The following is an 18,387-nucleotide window of genomic DNA, read 5'->3' on the forward strand; positions in this document are numbered from 1 at the left end:
TAAAAATCACAGGCTCAAACTTTCCAATGGTGTGGTAACCATAACCTCCAAGATGTCACAGGTTAGTGAGTGGACCGCGTAATGGAAGGGGTCCTTACCTACTGACAGCCTGGCCAGTTAAACCTAGGACTCGCTTAGGACAGGAAATCGCTCCCTGAAGTAGCTTGTTCGTAACACTCACAAACTACCCGCTACCCAAAGAAAAAGAAACAAATTGTTTACATGCAAATTATATTAATAACAAGCAATAGTAGTAATTATTTGTCTTGTTGTTATTACTGTGCAGTGTGTACACATGGAATACATAAAAGGTGTACTGCATTATATTTCCTACCTGGTTGAGCTTTCTTGAAAAATCCACAGGGCAGAGACAGAGTCCATCGTGCAGAACTTGGTGAATCAAATAGCCCTCTTTTAGCCAATCACCTCTTTTCATTCAGAGGACAACGTTTGTTCTTCTTTTGATCAAGTTAAAAAACACCTTTATGATTACATGTTGTATTACTATTATTGTTTTATGCCCTGCCACCACCTCCCCCTCTTCGGAGGACAACTTTATTATTGTTCTTAAGTTTAACAAGGCCAGGATTCAATAAAAGGTGTGTTGTCGACAATGCTCCTTTTAAAGGCAATTTTCTTGACATACACAAAGATCACATACACGGTAAACGCTGAAGCATGAATTACCTTGTTAACATTGCCAGCATTGCACCTGATTGAATAATCACCAAAAATACAATAGAGTTGAAATTGTTCTCTATTTTATTAAGTTGAAATAAACAAAGTTACAAGTTGTGTTACTATTGCAGCGATTTTGTATTTAGGGAGCAACGACAGACAGTGCAACGACCCTTGCAGATCTCAATTCCGGATCTCTCAGCCTGTAGGCAGACTTGACAACTGATCCAATTAGGGTTACTCTTTTTGGAAGGATTGTAACAGGCCTACCTAGGCAAGGTTCGTTACACTATCTCCTCTGTTCGGGAAAATGTGTCCCCATGCTGCACTATAGCAAGTCCCTAACGTGAGCATACCTCTCCAATGGCCTCCACAATGACCATCCCACGGCTGCCACCAATGTAGCATTTTTAGCGAAAGGCAACGGTGAGGTGACCCTTGTGGATCTCGACCCAGGTATTCCAGCCCATAGGCAGACCTGCTAACCACTGCTCCAATAAGGGTTAAAGTGAGACTCAGCAATATGATGTTGCCACGAGCAGCAGGATGAACTGCAGATATTGCAGATAAGCGAGATGCAAGACGTTGCCTTACCTAGGCTAGGTTCATTATACATATCCCCTCTGTTCGAGAGAGTGTGTCCCCATGCTTCACTATAGCAAGTACCTCACATGAACACAACTCTCCAATGGCCCCCAAGGGACCATACCAAGGAAACAGTGCAACTATCCTTGCGGATCTTTAACTGGGATATCCCGGCCTGTAGGCAGACCTGTTACCCACTGCTCTAAATAGCGCTAACAATTTTAAAGGGGTTCGTAACAGGCCTACCCTATCTAGTTATTGTTTTGAAGCCTACTTTATCATACATGATTTTAGGTTTGTAATCGCTTTGGTGGAATCCACAACACATTTGTAAAACTCCTCCAGGGACATGGGAGAGGCAACAACATTAAAATCATACTCACCCTAGCTCTTACCTGCACCTATGGGGAAGATCACAGGCTCAAACTTTCCAATGGTGTTGAGATGGCAAGAGTTGAATTGATTAAAGAAGCTTTGTAATAATCCGCATAGAGACAGAAAAATCAGCTTTATTGTAGCTTGCTCAGAATTATAAACTTCTCTGCTTTCCTCAGTGTTCTACACATGATGCAACAATGCTACTACCATGGCAACTATAGTATAGATAGGTAAAGGAGTCAATTGAACGCAGACGATCCATTGACCAGATTGGCGCACATTCAACAAATCTGATCTAACAATGTGGATATTTGTCAAATCCGTCATGATTTATGTAGTGTAATAGGCCCACAATGTGCTTACTTAAGTCCGATTTGGATATATTTCGCTATTTTCGCTGCATAACATGTAGAAGTTGTCCCTTTTCAGTTTTAGAAGAAGTGACTGCTAAATACTAACTCCCGTTCGTATAAACTGGTTAGCATAGCTAGCATACAGAAATCGTTGATGGTAGTTTTTAACTGTAATGCAATTCATTGGTAACGATGACATGAACATGTGTTGGGGTTGACATCTATACAAGTATTATACTCCGATATTTACCTCCACATAGTGTGAAATACACACATAAACAATAGCCTAAATGTAGGGTAATTTTGCTGGGGGGCAATGAGGAGAGGCGGGATCTTTCCCCCACAGCCCTTTCCCCCACGCGTTTCCATGCAATTCCATTGTTTTAGTTGAGTTCGATTGACCTCTTTACCGCATCTATGCAGCATTACAATGTCGGCCAGTTTCTTTGATCTGAGCATAAAGTCACTTCTATGGGTCTTGTTCAATGAATATTAATTTCTAGACTTTAATCTTATTAAAATAATTACAGTGTTTTTAGCCAATTCTGAATTATACCGAGTAGTAGCCTACATGTAAGCAAGCTTGTGCACACATGGGAGGTCCCATGAAAAAACCTGCCCCCCTATGGAAATCAAATGCCCTTGCAACTGATTTGTTCTGGAGCCGGCCCTGCATGTTGGGCCTCTGTGGTTGTGTTGTGGGTTGTCCTTCTTGGCCAATAGCAGCCTTCCCGCTTAAGAACCTACTATCTCTAAAACAGGGGCCTGCGGGGCATTGGACACATATATCTGCCAATCTAGGGGCTGGCTGTGGACACTCCCACACACAGGGTCTCTCTATCCTTCCAAACACGAATACCCAACAGGAACTATCAGTAATATGGGTTGGTGTTCTGTCCTGGTCTTTTATCTGGGGAGGAAAATAACAAAAGTGTTATCAACACACCTGAAAAGGCTGCAAATGTTTAAAAAACATTTAAAATCACATTTAAACTAAGCAGCACAATAACGAGCATAAGAGATCGTTCAGTAGGCAAACGTTGTTGAACATTGCAGATAGAAATGTGATGAATAGAGCCGATATGATGGAATATTCTACATGTCCGCATTTTTTATATACATTAAATGTTTCTATCTGAACAAGGCTATGATAGATCTCCATTGATACAAATGTATTTCTTACTTGAGAGGTGTTGTTGGAGCTTCCGGACAAGTGCTGCGTTCTGCTGCCGAGTCTGAAGCATCCCCTGCCCTGAGAACTGAGACACAAACACACAGTATTACATTTCAGTCATTGAACATACCCACTGGACACAGACGTCAGTTCAACGTCTAGTTTTGATTTGCATTTGATTGAAATGTCAACTAACATCAATTCAAGGTGAAATCAACAAAACTGTCGTTGTGTTAAAAAAAAAAAACATTCCCGAAATTCGCTCAAAAGCCCTACACATCCACACCTATGTATAATTTTGAAGACTGTTACAGTACATTTCGGTCATTGAACATACCAACTGGGCATTTTTTGTTGTAGAAATGATGTGGAAACAACGTTGATTCAACCTGTTTGTGCCTAGTGGGCACAACATTTTCAATGACCGAAATGTAATACTGTGTGTATAGGCATGTCTGAGTGGATGTGTAGGGCTTTGAGCGTATGAGTAGTGTTGAGATATAGCGACTGAGAGTATTGAGTAGATATCTGGTCAATCAATGGGAATAAATGTGCCTAGAGCCGATGCATTGCATTGTAAACTGAACCTCGGCAAGACGGAGCTGCTCTTCCTCCCGGGGAAGGACTGCCCGCTCCATGATCTCGCCATCACGGTTGACAACTCCATTGTGTCCTCCTCCCAGACTGCAAAGAACCTTGGCGTGACCCTGGACAACACCCTGTCGTTCTCCGCTAACATCAAAGCAGTGACCCGATCCTGCAGGTTCATGCTCTACAACATTCGCAGAGTACGACCCTACCTTACACAGAAAGCGGCACAGGTCCTAATCCAGGCACATCTCCCGTCTGGATTACTGCAACTCGCTGTTGGCTGGGCTCCCTGCCTGTGCCATTAAACCCCTACAACTTATCGAGAACGCTGCAGCCCGTCTGGTGTTCAACCTTCCCAAGTTCTCTCATGTCACCCCGCTCCTCCACACATTCCACTGGCTTCCAGTTGAGGCTTGCATCTACTACAAGACCATGGTGCTTGCCTATGGAGCTGTGAGGGGAACGGCACCTCCTTACCGTCAGGCTCTGATCAGACCCTACACCCAAACGAGGGCACTACGTTCATCCACCTCTGGCCTGCTAGCCCCCCTACCTCTATGGAAGCACAGTTCCCGCTCAGCCCAGTCAAAGCTATTCGCTGCTCTGTCACCCCAATGGTGGAACAAGCTCCCCCACGACGCCAGGACAGTGGAGTCACTGACCACCTTCCGGAGACACTTTAAACCCTACCTCTTTAAGGAATACCTGGAATAGTATAAAAGTAATCCTTCTGACGGGAGCCTGCTGGATGGACTGGTGGGCAAACCTTGAGATGGTGGAAGAGACACACTCAGAGCAGGACAAGGACATCATGAATGTTCATGGAGTCACTGACCACCTTCCGGAGACACTTTAAACCCTACCTCTTTAAGGAATACCTGGAATAGTATAAAAGTAATCCTTCTGACGGGAGCCTGCTGGATGGACTGGTGGGCAAACCTTGAGATGGTGGAAGAGACACACTCAGAGCAGGACAAGGACATCATGAATGTTCATGATTTCACAAATACACCACGTCTTGAATTGAGGTAAACACTGTCAATTAGTGCACTACTGCTTGAAAAAACATTTCCTGCAAATGCACTGTCCAATGTTCTAACCCCTCCCCATAAATTTAGAGTGCAGTTTTAGAGTCGGATTGATAACGCTCTATCCAGATAGGCAGCGACGCCAAGGGTGACACGTTCTGATGGTACTGTTCTATCAAATATGCCTATGCTCCGCCACGGTAGGTAGCAGTATGGCACCATAGAAGACAACCGCGCTAGTACAGGAAGAAGAAGCTAACATTCATTTCCGTAAATAAAATCGGTCACCATTTTCTCTTCCTGTTGTGAAGTAAGCGGCATGGAGAAGGCACGTTTCATTTTGTCACGATCGAAACAGCCTTTTGCATCGCAAATAGAATTGTAGCTATCTGTACAATATTTCCTTTGATTGGTAAGAATGAAGCCTTTCAAATTAATTACTATCAAACTAAAGGTAGCTAGCACATTTCTAGCTAACTAGCAAGCATTTGCTAACTGTATTGTTTTGTGAAGCTTTCACATTAGCTACTAAATGACAGTCTTTTCCTTATGTTTCACAATACTTGCTCACCACTCTGTATCTCAGTGAATTTACTCGCGCGCTATTGTTGCCATCATTCCCTCCCCAGCGCGTGTGTGTAAAGCATGGAGATTGAGGGGAGAGATTTCATGAACACTCCCCCATTGAAGACGGTGCGGTTTGGGGGCAATGTTGTTGCCACGTTAGCGAAATTCAAACAGGTGAGATTTCCCATCCAGTGACACCAAACATATGGATGCCTAAAACACTTATGTGATTCACTCTGTAATGCAGATAATGTAGTTATAAGCTCGTATACATATGACAGTATTTGCTGCTGGTTGTTTGTTTTTCAAGGGAGACACCAGTGACTATGAGTTGTTGAAACATCAGCTGGCAGATCCAGATATCAAGGTAAACAGACATGACTAGCAGTTAGGCTACATGTACAGTGTAACAAGGAAAATGTTCCAGTTCCAGAGGTCTTACTGATAACGGAGTGTCTTCCTTTTTTTTGACAGGATGCCCAAATCATCAACTGGCTGCAGGAGTTCCGGAACTGTGTGACACAACTCAACAAAGACCATGAGCAGCTGATCTATGTGGCTCTGGTGAGGATGGAACACTTGAATCAAGAGATGGACAGTACTGCCCAGGCCAGGAACAGTTTGCTAATGCCGACTCTACCCCTTGTGTCTCTCTGTGTACCAGAGACTGCCGTGGCTGGGCCGAAGCCCTGCCGTAGTGGAGGAGTATCTGGCCTTCCTCAGTAACCTGGTATCTGCTCAGACGGTCTACCTCCGGGCCTGCCTCAAGATGGTCGTCTCCAACTTCACACCCAGTGAGTTCCTGTCTGCGTGGACAGTCTGATAACTCAATATGGCTACTTTGAAGACCTGTTGTTTTTCCTTCCTTTCCAGAGAGAGTAAAGATCTGTGAGGGAGGAGTGGACATCTCAGACTCGGATGATGACGATGAAAGTAGGTGTTACTGTTCCATTACTGTTTGCAATGGAAAACCAAGATTGTTTAACGGACAGTCCCTGAAATGTTTCATTGAAATACACACTGCAGTAAATTCATAGTGAGCTGAGAATGCGGTTGGTAAAAGGCTGCTCCGCTCATCCTTTTAGGGAAACTAAGCACACTTCTAAAGTCCTTGAAGAGTGAGGATGATAAGAGGGGAGGTGAGGTGTAGATAAGATAATAGACGGAGACTCTAGCACTGGTGACTTCCACTGCAGGAGACCCACCCCTTAGGGTTACTGATTTTTTGTCAGACTGACAGAACTGTTCGTAAATCGTAGTTTTACTTTCGTTGACGTTGAACGTTACAGAACCATGTTCCATTACAATATAAAGGGTAGAATGACACCCAGTTCACAGATCCAACTTGTTCAACGTTGGATGTTAGTTCAAAACGGCGAATACTTTTTTCATTTATGCACAATTTTAACCCTTTCTCTTCTTTCTTGATTTTTGAAGACCTTCCCAGAGATTTTGACCAGTGTCATCAGGCCCTGCAGCTGATAGCCAGATATGTCCCATCGTAAGTAGCCATAAGACAATCCTACAACATGTTGCTGGATCCTTGCCTGTTTTGCGTGTGTCAAGTGAAGTAGCCTTAATTGTATTTTTGGGGTCTGACCTTGGGAATTGTTGACCCCCAATGCAGACTGGTAACAAACAGTTTTTTCCCTCCTTCTCATTTCAGCACCAGCCATTTCCTGATGCCCATTCTGATTGAAAACTTTCCTTTTGTGCAGAAATCTTCCAGAACCCTGGTAAGCAGTGGCTACAGTAGCCTCGTGTTTTTTTGTGGTATTTTTTATTTATTGTCAGATTGTTGTACGGTATGGTTGTTTCTCTCTCCCCAGGAGTGTTATGTCCATAACCTTCTGCGGGTGGCGGTGTACATCCCCTCGCTACGACGAGACATCCTGGAGCTCATCATCAGTAGGATGCTCAAACTGGACGTAAGTGTGTGTGTGTTAGTTAAGTCACAGTTGCTGCTGTGTGTGTGTGTGTGTGTTGGCTTTCCAGTTCTTCGCTGAGAAATAGGTGGTTTTTGTGTGCTAATACTGTGTGTTGTGTTCCAGGTGAGTGCTCCTCGGGGAGAGATAGAGGAGGTGGAGGAGAACGCTGTGCAGCAGGAGATGAAAGGAGAGCAGGAGGAGGAGGGCCTCTTTGACATGGTGACTGACTAGACCTGCTAGGGTTTACATACGATAGTCACTGGTGTGATAGTTCTCCATTTTGCGACTGATGTGGTGTGAAGTTCCCCTCATATCTCTCTCCCCTGTCTCTTTCTCACACAGGATGAGGATGTGTGTTCAGTGAAGTCCAGTCCAGCAGAGACCAATGTGATGGTCCACCCTGTCGCTGAGAGACTGGACACTCTCATGGCTGTGCTGCTGGCCTTCATCAAGGACATGTGCCATGTCAACGGTGAGCACAGGGGCTTCACACACACTCACTAGACATATGACAACACAGTGCTGTGCTTACGCTGCTCCCTTTCTCTCTCCCCTTCCACCCCTCCATCTCTCTCCCCTTCCACCCCTCCATCTCTCTCCCCTTCCACCCCTCCATCTCTCTCCCATTCCACCCCTCCATCTCTCTCCCCATCCACCCCTCCATCTCTCTCCCATTCCACCCCTCCATCTCTCTCCCCATCCACCCCTCCATCTCTCTCCCCTTCCACCCTCCATCTCTCTCCCCTTCCACCCCTCCATCTCTCTCCCATTCCACCCCTCCATCTCTCTCCCCTTCCACCCCTCCATCTCTCTCCCCTTCCACCCTCCATCTCTCTCCCCTTCCACCCCTCCATCTCTCTCCCCTTCCACCCCTCCATCTCTCTCCCCATCCACCCCTCCATCTCTCTCCCCTTCCACCCCTCCATCTCTCTCCCCTTCCACCCTCCATCTCTCTCCCCTTCCACCCTCCATCTCTCTCCCCTTCCACCCCTCCATCTCTCTCCCCATCCACCCCTCCATCTCTCTCCCCTTCCACCCCTCCATCTCTCTCCCCTTCCACCCCTCCATCTCTCTCCCCTTCCACCCCTCCATCTCTCTCCCCATCCACCCCTCCATCTCTCTCCTATTCCACCCCTCCATCTCTCTCCCCTTCCACCCCTCCATCTCTCTCCCCTTCCACCCCTCCATCTCTCTCCCCATCCACCCCTCCATCTCTCTCCCCTTCCACCCCTCCATCTCTCTCCCATTCCACCCCTCCATCTCTCTCCCCTTCCACCCCTCCATCTCTCTCCCATTCCACCCCTCCATCTCTCTCCCATTCCACCCCTCCATCTCTCTCCCATTCCACCCCTCCATCTCTCTCCCATTCCACCCCTCCATCTCTCTCCCCTTCCACCCCTCCATCTCTCTCCCCTTCCACCCCTCCATCTCTCTCCCCTTCCACCCCTCCATCTCTCTCCCCTTCCACCCCTCCATCTCTCTCCCCTTCCACCCCTCCATCTCTCTCCCCTTCCACCCCTCCATCTCTCTCCCCTTCCACCCCTCCATCTCTCTCCCCATCCACCCCTCCATCTCTCTCCCCTTCCACCCCTCCATCTCTCTCCCCATCCACCCCTCCATCTCTCTCCCCTCCATCTCTCTCCCCTCCCTACTCTCTCTCTGGCAGGTTGTCTGGATGTGGAGCGGACTAAGGATCTGTACAAGGACCTGGTATGTGTGTTTGACAAACTTATCCTACCTACACACGCCTCCTGTCACGTCCAATACGCCCTCTTCTACCTCTGCAGCTTCAGACTGGTCAGTACTCGCAACAGTGTGCGGCTGTATAGTAGTCACATTTTATAGAACGGTTGAGTGGGTAAATCGATTGATTGATTGGCTGTGTGTGTTTGACCCCTCTCTCCCCCTCTCAGGCTCTGGCAGAGGCGTTTCTGGAACACCTGTGGAGGTTACTGCAGAGCCCGTCTCACCCGGCAGTACTGCGCCAGGCTGCCGCTGGCTACATGGGCAGCTTCCTGGCCCGTGCCAACTTCCTGCCCGTCGCGTGAGTCACACCCTCTGTCCTCCTAAATATTCAAAAGTTTATTTTTGCTGTTCAGAAAGAGATCAATAGAGCATGTTGGGGTGTGGTTGGTTCTATGCAGTATACTCTCTGTGGTCCCTCCTAACTCCCTAACTAAGTTCCTCTACCATTCTCTGACTGTTGTCCGTCCTGCAGTACAGTGCGTGCGTGTCTGGACCTGCTGGTCCCCTGGCTTCACCTATACATAGACAGCCAGGACTCCGGCTCCCGGGCCTACTGTGACATCACGCTGCACGGGCCCTTCTACAACGCCTGCCAGGCCGTCTTCTACGCACTCCTCTTCAGACATAGAAGCATTCTGGAGGGCAACATGAGGAAAGGTAGGGGAAAACACATACTTACACAATCAAATTGTTTTGTATCAATTGGTATGAATATCTCACTGGCCTGGCAATCTGTGTTTCTGTGGGGAGGTGCTCTCTACCAGTGTCCAGTATTATATAACTGTGTGTCTGTGTTTCCCTCCCAGGGCTGGCGTACCTGCAGGGTCTGAACCTAGAGAGGATAGTGATGTGTCAGCTCAACCCTCTGAAGGTCTGCCTGCCTGCCGTCACCAACATGTTTGCTGCCATCACCAGGTACAGTGGTGCACCAACCAACCACCCTGTCAGCCAGTCACACATCAATTACACTCTGCTACAGCACTGTGTTTCTGTCTGTCTGCTTCTAAACATGTGAAGTGGTTGTTTGACCCAGACGTATATCCATCCATCCACAGAAAGTACCAGTTGGTGTTCTGCTATACAATCATCGAGAGGAACAACCGCCATGTTCTCCCCGTGGTCCGCAGTTCCGTGGGTGGCGACTGTGTGTCCACCAACACCAACCCCCTGGACAGTTTCTTCCCCTTTGACCCCTACCTGCTCAAGAGGTAACCCATGAACCCTTCCCAGCAACCACTTATCAGTAGGCACAAAACAGGAGAAATTGGTTGGAAATGGCAGTAGTACAACCTGAACTTGTCCAAGAACAGCGTTCATTTTCCATTTCTGATGGGGTTTCTTTTCTCTCCTCTCTAGATCAAGTAAACTCATCGAGCCCCTCTACCAGGTGTGGGAGGAGCCAGCAGACACTGAGATGGACACTGTCACCACCAAGAGAGTCAGACGGGTAAAACACAGACACTCTTGTATTCTTTAACGCACACACATGATTGGATGCTGTGTGTCTCCCTATTGGTTGTATTTGTGGTTTGATTGGCTGTTTTCTCTTGATTCAGTGCTCGGATGCGGATGAGGATGACTTCCTGCGAGGGGAGACGCCGGAGACAAAGGGGGTTGTGGGTATGACCCCCGGCTCGTATGAGTCTCACCTCCGCAGCCCCAGCAGTGTGGGCTCCCCACCCATCGCCTTCCTACAGAGACCCTTCTGATACCCCCTTATTTAACATGGACTCATCCACAACACCCTGTAAAATGGACTATTCCACAATCCAGAGCGCCATCATACAGAGACACCCAGCTTTAAAATGTTCAAATGGAATATGATATTATCTTACTATAGACCATTCTGATTTTGACCCCCCTTTTAAAATGGATTTGTCGGATCCTGCTGTTTAAAATGGACGGGTCCATCCTCTTCATCTTCCCTATCATCACTGAAGAGCAGTATCAATGGGAATCATCTGGAACCATCTACAATCACCACCCCATCAAGAACCTACTCCAGGACGCAAAAGATTATGAACACAAAGTGTACAATGCGTGGCTAGAGCTATTCATTTTATAATAATGGTTCTATGTTATAACAGTTAACATGTTATAAGTGGTTAATAGTAAATAGCAGTTCATTTAACTCAACTATGGAAAGAAAATGTATTTGTTTTATCTAGGATGGGAAAATCTTAAGTAGATTTTGTGTTCTTAGCGAAGTTAAAACTGTATTACTCATTGTTAGTTTTTCTCTGACACTTTCAATTGTTTATTGATTTTGGTTGTCTCTGATCTACAATTTGTATCAAAGTTCTGAACATCACATTTCATGATTTGTATCATTTTACAGATTGTAAACATAAAGTTCCCTTATTGAAATTCTTCTTAACCAGAACAGATACTTGTGTGAAGGGTCACCTGCAGTAGATGAAAAAGGAAACCTCCTTTCTGTAAACCTGTGCTTGTATTTATGGAGGATCAATTACATAGTTGACATACAATACCCTGTAAATAAAAGTTAACCTATTTGTGGATTGACAGAAATTCATTTATTGTAAAAAATGATCAGTCGGGAACTTTACAAGGACGTCCTGCCCCACTATGTTGCACTGTAACACACACCCTCTCAGGTAGGATTCTCAGAGGGTGTTTGCTTTGCGTATAAAAATACGGAAACACTTTCTCTGTGAACTTGTGTGAGAAAGAGTAAAGGGGTGTATCGTTGTCATCAGCAGGGTCAAAGAAAGACACTTGGCCCTTGTCCCAGTCCAGTTGCACTCTGACCCTCTTGAGTTTCCCTGTGACTGTCAAGGCTGTTGGAGGTGAGGTCATCGCTCTGTACTCCCTGTCTCGCAGACATATGGTCCAAAACCCGTTCTCCGGCCGGGCCTGGACCTCCACATTCCTGGTGACAGACATACAGGCCACGCCCAGAATCCAGTCGTCATTACATCCTGTTTCCACTACCCAGCAGTGGCTTCCTGAGCTGAGCCCGGTCATGCCCAGGACCTCTGCACTCATGTGGAATCGCTCAGGGTTGTCAGGGAGACGTTGGGGCTGGCTGGTGTACTGAAGGGACGTGAGGTCATGTGACAGGAAGAGGCAGGGGTGGGCTGTGATTGGGTCCAAGGTCACAGGAACTGAAAAGGAGGAGGAGGAAATGGGCCAGAGACAGGAAAAGGGTTTGGGTCACTCACCACTGTTTTAGCTTCTCTCCGCCAGGTTAAAATGCTGTGGGAGTTACCTCCTTATCTCCTCAGCTCTGTTAACCATTGAAATGTACTCACTGTATTCAACATGCAGGAGCATTTTCTTCCAGACTCTGTACTTGAGGTTACGGAGGTGCTTGGCCACATCAATCAACGCCCCTGAAATCCTCTCTGGACCCTGCCCTGTGCACTGGGCTCTGAAATGACAAAATAATAAATTTGTCCTGTTCAGTATTCCACAGCAGAGAGGGGGAGGAAAAAAGAGAGTGATAGACAGAGATGTGGGGGATTTCAACATACCTCTCTATAGTGGCTTTAAAGTTCTGAAAAACAAAGAAAGTGTAATATTGAGGCTGAATAAAAAAACTCCCATCCTCTCCTCAAAAATGATTGTTCTGGCTTTATTTAATTTGAGTGTGTGATGTGTAAATTGTGAGAGTGCAAACCTGGAGCAATGTCATGTCTTCAGCACCTGTCATCTCCTGTGTTATGACTGTAATAGTCTCTGTGAGGTATAGCATGCCTGCTGCAGCCTCTGTCATCATACTCTTCATCACCCCTATCTTCTCCTCTTCCTCCTCCTTCAGAGCAGCTAACCTCGCTGCCTCTTCATCATACAGGAACAGGTGGAGTTTCACAAACTGATCCTTTATCTGCCTCTCTGTCTCCAGGGCCTGATTCTAAGGGGCAAGTAGAGCACAACTTGATGGATTTTAGTTCATTTTAATGAAAAGGACATTTAGATGACATCTGTGGAGATTACCTTAATGGGCTCAAGCATCTCTTCAGAGGTTCCCTTCAGTCTAATGAGGGAGTCCAGAGTATCCTGTAAGGTCTTCAGTGCTACATTGAGCTCATCCTAGAAGTAAAGGGTATTCTAACAGGAGCTTTCTTATGAAAGCAGCAAGCTGTAACTCGATTAGACGTCTAGATTTAATTTTGTGAATAAATTAACAATAGGTTCCATGCCAGGTGTGTTGCTTGACTAAAATAACCCTTTCAATACCTGAGATAATTTACTATGTTTAAAAATGTTTTACTCTGCAAACACACTGTATGTCTATCAACACCACTCACTGACGTACAACCAGCAGGTCAGATATGATCCCATAGGAATGCAGATATAATACTTTACACATAGGAATTTCTCTGCTATATTTCTCTGCTAATACTGTACTCTCACATTTACTGTCAGGATAGACCTGATTAACAGCATTTTACTGCCAGGGGCCACAGGTTCCTTACATGAGAAAATGGCAACATAAACTATGAAAACAGACGTTGCCAAGTTATTTCATGCATGTACATACTAGAGTCATTTCAAATATTATTCAGTCTCTCACCTTGCAATCCTGTGCTGCCTTCTCTATGGGTGAGCAGTCGTGGTTCTTGTGTATTTTCGAGGCTTGGCACACTACACAGACAGGCTGCTTGTCCACCAGACAGAAGAGTCTGAGTCTCTCTCCATGTAGACTACAGAGCACCCCGTTCCCCTCCGCTGAGCTCTGACTCCTGCCCTGTTGCAAAGCTTCACAGAGGTTCTTCAGAGCCAGGTTGGACAGAGGGGTGCGCTTGGAGGCTCTTCTCCTGCAGACAGGGCACTGTCTGAGGGCTGAGGTGTCCCAGTAGCGTTGTAGGCAGCTCTTACAAAAGCTGTGGCTACATGGTAGGAGGACAGGGTCCCTGAAGATGTCACAGCACACAGGACAGGAGAGATCCTCCTCTGGGAGAGACACACTGGATGACATGTCTGTCTTCACCTGACTATGTACCGGGACTCTGTGAAGAAGATATCCTCTGGCTTAAACAATTCACATGTCAAGCATATAAACATGTAGCTTATTTACTGTTCCTTTCAGAAATCCCCTTCCTATAGCTTTTCAAAACAGATACTCAAAGTGCCTATTCTTCCATTGTTCTTGTTGTAATGCCAGACCTTAAAAGTGCAGGCTGTTTTCCTGTCTGTTGAGTTGTGTTTGTGTGTGACTCCAGAGACACAGTACTGCGTGACAGACAGCAGCATGTAAGCAAGAGTCCACTGAAACAGGAAGTCGAGCCCTATTGGTCACATGTGGAATAGCTGCAAACTGGTTTAGCCTTACATGTTTTGAATAGCAACATTGTTAAAGGGTGTGGATAGAGATACACCATCAATAACTTTAAAAGGCTTTAAAAGACTGAAAAGTGAAAGATGACGGTCAAGATACAGTATATATATTTAGATAGACAGTATGGATATATTTAATTGTATATCTCATGAAGCAGGATGAAAATATGATCAACCAAAATAATACACAGATTATGGCTAAAATCATCATTAATAAAGTGATATTATAAATTGGCCTCACATTACATGGTGTTCCTAAAACATGTGTATTTACATGGTTATTACAAAGGCAGGTACAATGTAGGCCTAATGTAAATACCTTACACATCATGACCAATTTGTAAGTTGCTCTGGATAAGAGCGTCTGCTAAATGACGTAAATGTAAATGTAATGTATACAACTGTCATACCTGTTTGTACCTTGCACTATATTTATAAATTATTAAATTAAATAATTGCAGTTTCATTGCATTTACATTAGCAAATGGGATGAAAAGGGGTTCACGGGGGGGGGGGCAAATGGTTTGGATGGGCTAGCCTGTGTTTCACTTGACAACTGAAGGTTTCAGGATTTTGGTTAAAAACAAATCAACCATCTGCCCCCACCTCCAGTGTGGTATTTTAAATATTTGTTGTTGTTGCTTGGTGTCAATATATCATCAGTCCACAGTGTGTGGTTTGTAGCTTGTGTATCACTACATGTGATTGTGACCACTTTATATTCTTGGGGAGAATCTATGAACATTCATTAGTGGCTTGATAACAATGATCATTTCAGGCTACTCACAAGAGCCTATTTTATTGTAGGATGCATCCTGCATGCAGCTATCACTACACCACTCAGTGACTAGAGTCGTGTAAATGCGCATCTCTGGAACAGTCATTCATGGCGAGATCCAAATCACAGCATCCTATCCGCTCTCTCAACGAGGCTAGGATGATGTATCTGAATCCTGGCTCAGGAAGGCCACCAAAAATTCTGAAATTTCCATCCCCAACTATAACATTTTCCGTCTAGATAGAACTGCCAAAGGGGGTGGAGTTGCAATCTACTGTAGAGATAGCCTGCAGAGCTCTATCATACTATCCAGGTCTGTGCCCAAACAGTTTGAGCTTCTACTTGTAAAAATCCACCTTTCCAGAAATAAGTCTCTCACTGTTGCCGCTTGCTACAGACCCCCCTCAGCCCCCAGATGTGCCCTGGACACCATATGTGAATTGATTGCCCCCCATTTATCCTCAGAGTTCGTACTGCTTGGTGACCTAAATTGGGATATGCTTAATACCCCGGCCATCCTACAATCCAAACTAGATGGCCTCAACCTCACGCAAATTATCAACGAACCCACCAGGTACAACCCTAAATCCGTAAACATGGGTACCCTCATAGATATCATCCTGACTAACATACCCTCTAAATACACCTCAGCTGTCTTCAACCAGGATCTCAGCGATCACTGCCTTATTGCCTGCGTCCGTAACGGGTCTGCGGTCAAACGACCACCCCTCATCACTTTCAAACGCTCCCTAAAACACTTTAGCGAGCAGGCCTTCCTAATTGACCTGGCCCAGGTATCCTGGATGGATATAGATCTCATTCCGTCAGTAGAGGATGCCTGGTTGTTCCTTAAAAGTAATTTCCTCTCAATCTTAAATAAACATGCCCCATTCAAAAAATACAGAACTAAGAACCGATATAGCCCCTGGTTCTCCTCAGACTTGACTGCCCGTGACCAGCACAAAAACATCCTGTGGCGTACTGCATTAGCATCAAATAGCCCCCGCGATATGCAACTTTTCAGGGAAGTTAGGAACCAATATACACAAGCAGTCAGGAAAGCAAAGGCAAACTTTTTTCAAACAGAAATTTGCATCCTGTAGCACTAACTCCAAAAAGTTTTGGGACACTGTAAAGTCCATGGAGAATAAGAGCACTTCCTCCCAGTTGCCCACTGCACTGAGGCTAGGAAACACTATCACCACCGATAAATCTACAATAATCGAGAATTTCAACAAGCATTTTGCTACAGCTGGCCATGCTTTCCATCTGGCTACCACTACCCCGGCCACCAACTCTGCACCCTCCGCTGAAACTTGCCCATACCCCCCGCTTCTCCTTCACACAAATTCAGACAGCTGACGTTTTGAAAGAGCTGCAAAATCTGGACCCCTACAAATCAGCTGGGCTAGACAATCTGGACCCTTTCTTTCTAAAACTAGCCGCCGAAATTGTCGCAACCCCTATTACTAGTCTGTTCAACCTCTCTTTCATAACGTCTGAGATCCCCAGAGATTGGAAAGCTGCCGCGGTCATCCACCTCTTCAAAGGGGGTGACACTCTAGATCCAAACTGCTACAGACCTATATCCATCCTGCCCTGCCTTTCGAAAGTATTTGAAAGCCAAGTTAACAAACAGATCACCGACCATTTCGAATACCACCGTACCTTCTCCGCTATGCAATCCGGTTTCCGAGCTGGTCATGGGTGCACTTCAGCCACGCTCAAGGTCCTAAACGATATTATAACCGCGATTGATAATAGACAGTACTGTGCAGCCGTCTTCATCGACCTGGCCAAGGCTTTCGACTCTGTCAACCACCGCATTCTTATTGGCAGACTAAATAGCCTTGGTTTCTCAAATGACTGCCTCGCCTGGTTCACCAACTACTTCTCAGATAGAGTTCAGTGTGTCAAATCGGAGGGCCTGTTGTCTGGACCTATGGCAGTCTCTATGGGGGTGCCACAGGGTTCAATTCTTGGGCCGACACTTTTCTCCGTGTATATCAATGATGTCGCTCTTGCTGCTGGTGACTCTCAGATCCACCTCTACGCAGACGACACCATTTTGTATACATCTGGCCCTTCATTGGACACTGTGTTAACAAACCTCCAAACGAGCTTCAATGCCATACAACACTCCTTCAGTAGCCTCCAACTGCTCTTAAACACTAGTAAAACTAAATGCATGCTTTTCAATTGAACGCTGCTGGCACCCGCCCACCCGACTAGAATCACCACTCTTGACGGGTCTGACCTAGAGTATGTGGACAACTACAAATACCTAGGTGTCTGGTTAGACTGTAAACTCTCCTTCCAGACTCACATAAAGAATCTCCAATCCAAAGTTAAATCTAGAATCGGCTTCCTATTTCGCAACAAAGCCTCCTTCACTCATGCTGCCAAACATGCCCTCGTAAAACTGACTATCCTACCGATCCTTGACTTCGGCGATGTCATTTACAAAATAGCCTCCAACACTCTACTCAGCAAATTGGATGTAGTCTATCACAGTGCCATCCGTTTTGTCTCCAAAGCCCCATACGCTACCCACCACTGTGACCTGTACGCTCTTGTTGGCTGGTCCTCACTACATGTTCGTCGTCAAACCCACTGGCTCCAGGCCATCTATAAATCACTGCTAGGCAAATCCCCGCCTTATCTTAGCTCATTGGTCACCATAGCAGCACCCACCCGTAGTCTGCGCTCCAGCAGGTATATCTCACTGGTCATTCCCAAAGCCAACACCTCCTTTGGCCGCCATTCCTTCCAGTTCTCTGCTGCCAATGACTGGAACGAATTGCAAAAATCTCTGAAGCTGGAGACTCTTATCTCCCTCACTAACTTTAAGCATCAGTTGTCAGAGCATCTTACCGATTACTGCACCTGTACACAGCCCATCTGAAATTAGCCCACCCAACTACCTCATCCCTATATTGTTATTTGTTTTGCTCTTTTGCACCCCAGTATCTCTATTTGCACATAATCTCTTGCACATCTAGCATTCCAGTGTTAATACTATTGTAATTATTTTGCACTATAGCCTATTTATTGCCTTACCTCCATAACTTGCTACATTTGCACACACTGTATATATATTTTCTGTTGTATTTTTGACTTTATGTTTTTTACCCCATATGTAACCCACTGTGTTGTTTTTATCGCAGTGCTTTGCTTTATCTTGGCCAGGTCGCAGTTGTAAATGAGAACTTGTTCTCAACTGGCTTACCTGGTTAAATAAAGGTGAAATAAAAATAAATCCCCTTTTTCCTCCGGT

The 18,387-nt window shown here is 45.7% G+C and overlaps 2 protein-coding genes across 4 annotated transcripts; one reads left to right on the forward strand and one right to left on the reverse strand.

The window, feature by feature from the left end:
• The first annotated feature begins 4,683 nt into the window (after positions 1 to 4,683).
• On the forward strand, positions 4,684 to 11,550 carry LOC121551293 (RNA polymerase I-specific transcription initiation factor RRN3). Of its 2 annotated transcripts, none has more exons than XM_041863865.2 (18): positions 4,684 to 4,787; positions 5,417 to 5,528; positions 5,665 to 5,721; positions 5,829 to 5,918; positions 6,019 to 6,148; positions 6,228 to 6,287; positions 6,792 to 6,855; positions 7,021 to 7,090; positions 7,184 to 7,282; positions 7,406 to 7,501; positions 7,625 to 7,754; positions 8,949 to 9,079; positions 9,196 to 9,326; positions 9,501 to 9,685; positions 9,835 to 9,943; positions 10,084 to 10,236; positions 10,385 to 10,475; positions 10,585 to 11,550. In XM_041863865.2, exons 2-18 carry the CDS (start codon positions 5,433 to 5,435, stop codon positions 10,735 to 10,737), a joined length of 1,845 nt encoding a protein of 614 aa, XP_041719799.1. In that variant the 5' UTR covers positions 4,684 to 4,787; positions 5,417 to 5,432; the 3' UTR covers positions 10,738 to 11,550. The 2 variants fall into 2 exon arrangements, with proteins under 2 accessions (XP_041719799.1, XP_041719798.1); XM_041863864.2 differs by lacking the exon at positions 4,684 to 4,787 and adding an exon at positions 5,047 to 5,199.
• On the reverse strand, positions 11,299 to 14,351 carry LOC121551294 (zinc-binding protein A33-like). 2 transcript variants are annotated; one of them, XM_041863867.2, is made up of 6 exons: positions 13,569 to 14,350; positions 12,989 to 13,084; positions 12,672 to 12,905; positions 12,526 to 12,548; positions 12,304 to 12,422; positions 11,299 to 12,156 (listed from the first exon to the last, which is right to left on the reverse strand). In XM_041863867.2, exons 1-6 carry the CDS (start codon positions 13,971 to 13,973, stop codon positions 11,582 to 11,584), a joined length of 1,452 nt encoding a protein of 483 aa, XP_041719801.2. In that variant the 5' UTR covers positions 13,974 to 14,350; the 3' UTR covers positions 11,299 to 11,581. The 2 variants fall into 2 exon arrangements, with proteins under 2 accessions (XP_041719801.2, XP_041719802.2); XM_041863868.2 differs by lacking the exon at positions 12,989 to 13,084 and having other exon boundaries at positions 13,569 to 14,351.
• Positions 14,352 to 18,387: the final 4,036 nt, after the last annotated feature.

Source organism: Coregonus clupeaformis, unplaced genomic scaffold, assembly GCF_020615455.1.
Source record: "Coregonus clupeaformis isolate EN_2021a unplaced genomic scaffold, ASM2061545v1 scaf1050, whole genome shotgun sequence".
Taxonomy (NCBI): Eukaryota; Metazoa; Chordata; class Actinopteri; order Salmoniformes; family Salmonidae; genus Coregonus; species Coregonus clupeaformis.

Excerpts from the sequence above, each read along its gene's own strand:
- LOC121551293 (XM_041863865.2), top strand. The coding sequence starts at position 5,433 with ATGGAGATTGAGGGGAGAGATTTCATGAACACTCCCCCATTGAAGACG. Across the intron at positions 7,091-7,183 it reads AGAAATCTTCCAGAACCCTG|GAGTGTTATGTCCATAACCT; the intron begins GTAAGCAGTGGC and ends CTCTCTCCCCAG. Across the intron at positions 7,283-7,405 it reads GTAGGATGCTCAAACTGGAC|GTGAGTGCTCCTCGGGGAGA; the intron begins GTAAGTGTGTGT and ends GTTGTGTTCCAG.
- LOC121551294 (XM_041863867.2), bottom strand. The coding sequence starts at position 13,973 with ATGTCATCCAGTGTGTCTCTCCCAGAGGAGGATCTCTCCTGTCCTGTG. Across the intron at positions 12,906-12,988 it reads AGATGCTTGAGCCCATTAAG|AATCAGGCCCTGGAGACAGA; the intron begins GTAATCTCCACA and ends CTTGCCCCTTAG. Across the intron at positions 12,549-12,671 it reads AAGACATGACATTGCTCCAG|AACTTTAAAGCCACTATAGA; the intron begins GTTTGCACTCTC and ends TTTGTTTTTCAG.